At 55.0% G+C, this 8,011-nt stretch overlaps 2 protein-coding genes across 2 annotated transcripts in view; both read right to left on the reverse strand.

Annotated features, from left to right (window-relative positions):
* Positions 1-8,011, reverse strand: part of sox18 (SRY-box 18) — a gene marked incomplete at its 3' end in the record, with an annotated part of 354,190 nt that overhangs the window by 26,684 nt on the left and 319,495 nt on the right.
* Positions 3,758-8,011, reverse strand: part of arfrp1 (ADP ribosylation factor related protein 1) — a gene marked incomplete at its 5' end in the record, with an annotated part of 7,701 nt that continues 3,447 nt past the window's right edge. The window contains 2 exon segments of the mRNA NM_203834.1: positions 3,758-4,468; positions 4,554-4,654. Coding sequence (NP_989165.1) covers positions 4,381-4,468; positions 4,554-4,654 — 189 coding nt within the window.

Below are 8,011 nucleotides of genomic sequence, written 5' to 3' on the forward strand. Positions count from 1 at the left end.
ACTTCCTTTCCTCCCTCCCTGGCACTTCCTTCCCTCCCTGGCACTTCCCTCCTCCCTGGCATTTCCTTCCCTCCCTCCCCGGCACTTCCTTCCCTCCCTCCCCGGCACTTCCTTCCCTCCCTCCCCGGCACTTCCTTTCCTCCCTCCCCGGCACTTCCTTCCTGCCACTCCCCGGCACTTCCTTTCTCCCTCCCCGGCACTTCCTTTCCTCCCTCCCTGGCACTTCCTTCTCTCCTCCCCGGCATTTCCTTCCCTCCTCCCCGGCACTTCCTTCCCTTCCCTCCCTGCACTTCCTTTCCTCCCTCCCTGGCACTTCCTTCCCTCCCTCGCCGGCACTTCCTTTCCTCCCTCCCTGGCACTTCCTTCTTCCCTCCCGGCATTTCCCTTCCCTCCTCCCCGGCACTTCCTTCCCTCCCTCCCCGGCACTTCCTTTCCTCCTCCCTGGCACTTTTCCTTTCCTCCCTCCCTGGCACTTCCTCTCCTCCCTGGCATTTCCTTCCCTCCTCCCCGGCACTTCCTTCCTCCCTCCCCGGCACTTCCTTCCCTCCCTCCCCGGCACTTCCTTTCCTCCTCCCCGGCACTTCTTTTCCTCCCTCCCCGGCACTTCCTTTCCTCCCTCCCCGGCACTTCCTTCCTTAGCTGGCACTTCCTTCCCTCCCTCCCCGGCACTTCCTTTCCTCCCTCCCCGGCACTTCCTTCCCTCCCTGGCACTTCCTTCCTTAGCTGGCACTTCCTTCCCTCCCCGGCACTTCCTTCCTTCCCTCCCTGGCACTTTCTTCCCTCCGTCCCCGGCACTTCCTTCCCTCCCCGGCACTTCCTTCCTTCCTCGTCCACTCTTCCTGGCACTTCCTTCCCTCCCCGGCACTTCCTTCCCTCCGTCCCCGGCACTTCCTTCCCTCCCTGGCACTTCCTTCCCTCCCCGGCACTTCCTTCCTTCCCTCCCTGGCACTTCCTTCCTTCCCTCCCCGGCACTTCCTTCCTTCCTTCCCCGGCACTTCCTTCCTTCCCTCCCTGGCACTTCCTTCCTTCCCTCCCTCCCCGGCACTTCCTTCCATATAAAGAGCTGCTGTGTATCTGTTTACCCCCCCCCCCCATATTAAGAGCTGCTGTGTATCTGTTACCCCCCCCCCCATATTAAGAGCTGCTGTGTATCTGTTACCCCCCCCCCATATTAAGAGCTGCTGTGTATCTGTTACCCCCCCCCCACATATTAAGAGCTGCTGTGTATCTGTTACCCCCCCCCCATATTAAGAGCTGCTGTGTATCTGTTACCCCCCCCCATATTAAGAGCTTGCTGTGTATCTGTTACCCCCCCCCATATTAAGAGCTGCTGTGTATCTGTTACCCCCCCCCCATATTAAGGGCTGCTGTGTATCTGTTACCCCCCCCATATTAAGAGCTGCTGTGTATCTGTTACCCCCCCCCCCCATATTAAGAGCTGCTGTGTATCTGTTACGACCCTCCCCCCCCCATATTAAGAGCTGCTGTGTATCTGTTACCCCCTCCCCCCATATTAAGAGCTGCTGTGTATGTTACCCCCCCCCATATTAAGAGCTGCTGTGTATCTGTTACCCCCCCCATATTAAGAGCTGCTGTGTATCTGTTTACCCCCCCCCCATATTAAGGGCTGCTGTGTATCTGTTAACCCCCCCCCATATTAAGAGCTGCTGTGTATCTGTTACCCCCCTGCCCCCATATTAAGAGCTGCTGTGTATCTGTTACCCCCCCCCATATTAAGAGCTGCTGTGTATCTGTTACCCCCCCCCCATATTAAGAGCTGCTGTTGTATCTGTTACCCCCCCCCCCATATTAAGAGCTGCTGTGTATCTGTTACCCCCCCCCCCATATTAAGAGCTGCTGTGTATCTTTACCCCCCTGCCCCATATTAAGGGCTGCTGTGTATCTGTTACCCCCCCCCCATTTAAGAGCTGCTGTGTATCTGTTACCCCCCTGCCCCCATATTAAGAGCTGCTGTGTATCTGTTACCCCCCCCATATTAAGAGCTGCTGTGTATCTGTTACCCCCCCCCCATATTAAGAGCTGCTGTGTATCTGTTACCCCCCCCCCATATTAAGAGCTGCTGTGTATCTGTTACACCCCCCCCATATTAAGAGCTGCTGTGTATCTGTTACCCCCCCCCCCCATATTAAGAGCTGCTGTGTATCTGTTACCCCCCCCCCCATATTAAGAGCTGCTGTGTATCTGTTACCCCCCCCCCATATTAAGAGCTGCTGTGTATCTGTTACCCCCCCCCCCCCATATTAAGAGCTGCTGTGTATCTGTTACCCCCCCATATTAAGAGCTGTCTGTGTATCTGTTACCCCCCCCCATATTAAGAGCTGCTGTGTATCTGTTACCCCCCCCATATTAAGAGCTGCTGTGTATCTGTTACCCCCCCCCCCCATATTAAGAGCTGCTGTGTATCTGTTACCCCCTTACCCCCACATATTAAGAGCTGCTGTGTATCTGTTACCCCCCCCATAATTAAGAGCTGCTGTGTATCTGTTACCCCCCCCCCATATTAAGAGCTGCTGTGTATCTGTTACCACCCCCCCCCCATATTAAGAGGCTGCTGTGTATCTGTTACTCCCCCCCCATATTAAGAGCTGCTGTGTTCTGTTACGCCCCCCATTATAGGGCTGCTGTTATCTGTTACCCCCACCATATTAAGAGCTGCTGCTGCTTACCATCTCAGCTGCTGTTATCTTACCCCCCCCTATAACTGTGGTGTTACCCCTATAAGGCTGCTGTGATCTGTTACCCCCCCCCCATATTAATAGCTGCTTGTATCCTGTTACACCCTCCCATATTAAGGGCTGACTGTGTATCTGTTACCGCCCCCCATAATGTAAGAGCTGCTGTGTATCTGTTACCACCCCCCCATATCTAAGAGCTGCTTTGGGTATCTGTTACTACCCCCCCCATATTAAGAGGGCTGGCCTGTGTATCTGTTACCTGTCCCCCATATTAAGAGCTGCTGTGTATCTTACGCTGTACCCCGCCCCCCATATTAAGCAGCTGCGTGTATCTTTACGCCCCCCACCCCAATTAAGAGCTTGCTGTTACTGTTAACCGCCCCCATATTAGGCTCTGTGTATCTGTTAACCCCCATATGTAAGGAGCTGCTGGTATCTGTTCACCTCCCCCCCTATTAAGAGCTGCTGTGTATCTTGGTTACCCCACCATATTAAGAGCTGCTGTGTATGCTGTTACCACATCACCTATTTAAGATGCTGTGTATCTGTTACCGCCCCATATTAAGAAGCTGCTGCTGTATTGTTATAACTGGCCTTCAGGCTGGGCCCCCTTAGCCCATAACAAGGTTACAGATGTATAGAAACATTGGGGGTAACAGTTCCCCCTAACTGCCCCGTAGGGGGCGGGTCGCACACAGTCAGGACCAGCAGTGCCGGTTGCTGATGGGGAGGGAATTCCCCGCAGGCTCTGGGCCAATCACGTTGCTGCTCAGTGGAATTCCGAGTGACTCACAAGTTGCACCCAATGAACCTTTGCCCCATTTTCACAAGAAGTAGAACCTGATGCCCCGGGGGTAGGAATGGGGCCCCCACCCCGTTGCTCACATGACGCACAGAGGGCAAAGGTGAATGGCTCTGTTCGCAGGCGAGTTCCCTTCTCCCACAGACGGCAGTGCTGTAAATAGAGTGTGCACATCGCACCAGTGCCACAAAGCAAAGCAGCGTCGGGCAGACAGGAAGTAGAAGCAGATGCGTGGGTACCAGGAAACACGTCCCCCGTGCAGCACAGGAAGTGACTAACATTTTATTTTCACAACGACACATTGTATGAGGCACACAGACACCATGACGCCCGCTGAGCCCAATGCACCCTGGGAAGTAACATGGGGGGGTTATACAGGGAATAGGGGGAGTATCAATAAATAATGGGAGGCGCTGGGGTACAAGGCAGGGGGGGGGCTGAACCCAATCATCACTTCCTGAGAATGAGCCCCTCCGCAGAGTGTGGGAGCCCACCGCTGGCTGGGGGGCACGGGGGGGGAAAAGGATATGGGGTCATGGGGAGAAGGCAGGTTGGGGGGGGGCAGAAATGGGCAGATCAGTGGGGCACTAACCTACATGTGGCCCCTCGGTGGTGCCCGGACTCCCTCCCACTGGGATTGGATGCTGGGAGTTGGCCCCTGATTGGTTCATCACATTTAGATGAATAAACTAAGCCCTGGGGAGTACCCCCCCCCCCCACATCCCATTGGCTGTGCATTCAATCTGTCAGCGTTGGTTGCTATGGTTACAAACTATACACAGGAATCAGCCTGTACCCGGGCACTGCCCACTCCGATGCCCCTACAGTCCCTCATACCCAGCCGCCCCGCACAGCTCCATCCTCCAATCACAGGGCACGGTCCTATGTGATGTCTTTCTGCCGGGGGGGGCGGTGTATGTTCCTCACAACGCATTTAACCATCCATTCGACCCCCTCGTTCAGCCCCGTCCTGCGCGGGAAAGAGACTGTCAGTACTTATACTGGGGGGTCACTGCCCCCTCCCACAGAAACTGCCCCCCCATAGGGAAACTCACCCCGAGAGCGCCGAGCAGGCCTGGGTCAGGCAGTCCCTCTTACCGATCTTGTTAATGCAGTCACTGAAAGCAGTCTTTATATCTGGGATAGAGAGACAGCCCTGCGGCACAGAGAGCGCTGGTTACACAGTGCGACAGTTATGGGAAAGGCCAGTTGGGATTGGTTACACTGGGGGGGGGGGTCACTATATATAAATATATAAGGGGGGGCAGTAATGAAATAGAGAAAGTACAGGGAAGAGCGACTAAGCTGATAAAGGGAATGGGCTCAGTTATGGGGAAAGGCTGGCCCAGTTGGGATTGGTTACACTGGGGGGGGGGGCAGTTTAAGGGGGGGGGGGTCACTATATATAAATATATAAGGGGGGGGGCAGTAATGAAATAGAGAAAGTACAGGGAAGAGCGACTAAGCTGATAAAGGGAATGGGCTCAGTTATGGGGAAAGGCTGGCCCAGTTGGGATATCTCTTCTCTGATCCTTCCCGCTCGCCACCCCCGCTGCTGCCTCCACGCCCCCTCTGCCCCTCCCCACCCCTCTGCTCCCGCTCCCCCCCCTCGCTGCCCGCTCCCCGCCCCTCTGCTTGCCCGCTCCCGCCCCCCTGCTTCCCGCTCCCCGCCCCTCTGCTTGCCCGCTCCCCGCCCCCTCTGCTTCCGCTCCCCACCCCCTCTGCTGCTCCGCTTCCCCGCCCCTACTCTTGCCCGCCTCCCCACCCCCCTCTCTGCCGCTCCCCGCCCTCTTGCTGCCCGCTTCCCACCCCCTCTGCTTCCCCTCCCCACCCCCTCTGCTTCCCGCTCCCCGCCCCCTCTGCGCCCGCTCCCGCCCCCCTCTGCCCCCCCCACCCCCTCTGACGCCGCTCCCCGCCCCTCTCTGCCCCCTAAACCTTTCATGGCATCACTTTACCTACCCGCCTCACTTATCCAACAATTATAACTTCTTACCCCCCCCAAGCCCCCACACTTACCTGTGACAGCACCCAAGCCCCCTTATGGGCACCCCCCTCCCTGGCACATGCCAGCGGTGTCAGCTGGACCATGGCTGTATTTAACCCTTGTGTCTCTCCAGAGCGGTTATATCAGCAGCAAGTCCTTAGGTCCCTATCCTGGTCGGCTAACAAGCAGATTGGAAATAACAGAGCGGAACTGCACCTACCCAAATCCTCTCTTTCATCTCCAAGTCTGGTTCATGTAATTCTCCCCCCCCCCCCCTTCTCTTACTTGGGGGCCGGCTTATTAGCCCAATCAGAGGTCAGGTTGTGCCATTCCCTCACCCTATACATGAATGTGTGCCCCTTCGTCCTGCGTCGGGTGCCCCTGCGCTGCCCTGTCTGTCCGGGTCCCCTGGCGTGCCCTGTCGTCCGGGTCCCCTGCGCGGCCCTGTCTCACCGGGGTCCCTGCTCCTGTCGTCCGGGTCCTTGCCTGTGACCTACCCATTATTTGCCCGCCAGCAGGCGTCTGGCCTTGGCTCTGTCTGAGCCATCCCCATACACTATAAGATCGCTGCTTTTATGTGCCGAACGACGATCTTTACTCCCCAATATCCACACCTACGGCGGCAATATCGGTAGCAAGTGCTTTAAAAAAAAATAACCGATCGTTTGCCCTGGATCGATTACATTGGCGCCATTGGCCATTGTTCGGACCACACAACAGGCCAATAGGTCCCCGTCACGATTCTTCTAAACCTGCCGATCAATATCTGGCCAATTTCCCCGGCAATTCGGTGCCAGCCGCTATGCTCGCCCCCTTACACGTGGCCGAATCTCCCAAGGACCCAATCGGCAGCTACTTTGCCCATGAAGGGCCTTATCACTCTTCCTGACTTTCTCTATTTCATACTCTCCCCTATATAATTTATATATAGACCCCCCCCTAACTGCCCCCCCCCCCCCAGTTAACCATCCCACGCCAGCCTTCCCCATAACTGAGCCCATTCCCTTATAGCTTAGTCGCTCTTCCCTTACTTTCTCTATTCATTACTGCCGCCCCCCTATAATATTTATATTATATTGACCCCCCCCCCCCTTAACTTGCCCCCCCCCCCCAGTTACCCAATCCCAACTGGCCAGCCCTTTCCCTAACTGAACCCATTCCCTTTATCACTTAGTCGCTTCTTCAAACTTACTTCTCTATTCCATACTTGCCCCCCCTATATATTATTTATATAGTGACCCCCCCCCTTAACCTTGCCCCCCCCCCCCAGTGTAACCAATCCAACTGGCCAGCCTTTCCCCATAACTGAGCCCCATCCCTTTCTATCAGCCTTAGTCGCTCTTCCCTCGTACTTTCTCTATTTCATACTGCCCCCCCTATATATATTTATAATATAGTGACCCCCCCTTAACTGCCCCTCCCCCCCCCCCAGTGTAACCAATCCCCAACTGGCGCCACCTTTCCCCATAACTGAGCCCATCCCTTTATCAGCTTAGTCGCTCTTCCCTTACCTCCTATTTCATTACTGCCCCCCCTTAATATATATATAAATATGACCCCCCCCTTTAACTGCCCCTCCCCCAGTGTAACCAATCCCAACTGGCCAGCCTCCCCCAAACTCGACCCATTCCTTTATAGCTTAGTCGCTCTTCCCTGTACTTTCGTCTTATTTCATTACTCCCCCCTTATATATTAATATATAGTGACCCCCCCTAAACATGCCCTCCCCCCCCCCCAGCTGTAACCAATACCCAACTCGGCCAGACCTTTCCCATAACTTGAGCCCATCCCTTTATCAGCTTAGCTCGCTCTTCCCTTTACTTCTCTATTTCATTACTGCCCCCCCATATATATTTATATATATGACCCCCCCTTAACTCCCCCAATCCCAGTGTAACAATCCCAAACGGCCAGCCTTTCCCCATTAACTGATAGCCCATTCCCTTATCAGCCTTAGTCCTCTTCCCTTAACTTTCTCTATTCATTACTGCCCCCCCTTATATTATAGTACTATATAGTGCACCCCCCCCCTTTAACTGCCCCCTTCCCCCCAGTGTAACCCAATCCCAACTGGCCAGCCTTTCCCCATAACTGAGCCCATTCCCTTTATCAAGCAGATCGCTCTTCCCTGACTTTCTCTATTTCCATTAACTGCCCCCCCTATATAGTTATATATAGTGCTACCCCCCCCCTCAAACTGCCCCTTCCCACCTAACCAATCCCAACTGGCCGCAGCCTTTCCCCATAACTGAGCCCATTCCCTTTATCACGCTTAGTCGCTCTTCCCCTGTACTTTCTCTATTTCATTACTCCCCCCCCCCTTATATATTTATACTATATGACCCCCCCCTTACACTGGCCCCTCCCCAGGCTAAACCAATCCCAACTGGGCCAGCCTTCCCCATAACTGCAGCCCATTCCCTTATTCAGCTTAGCCGCTCTTCCCTTACTTTCTCTATGTTTCATACTCCCCCCTTATAATTTATATATATACCCCCCCCTTAACTGCCCCTTCCCCAGGTGTACCCA

This window comes from Xenopus tropicalis, chromosome 10 (genome assembly GCF_000004195.4).
Source record: "Xenopus tropicalis strain Nigerian chromosome 10, UCB_Xtro_10.0, whole genome shotgun sequence".
NCBI classification, from domain to species: domain Eukaryota; kingdom Metazoa; phylum Chordata; class Amphibia; order Anura; family Pipidae; genus Xenopus; species Xenopus tropicalis.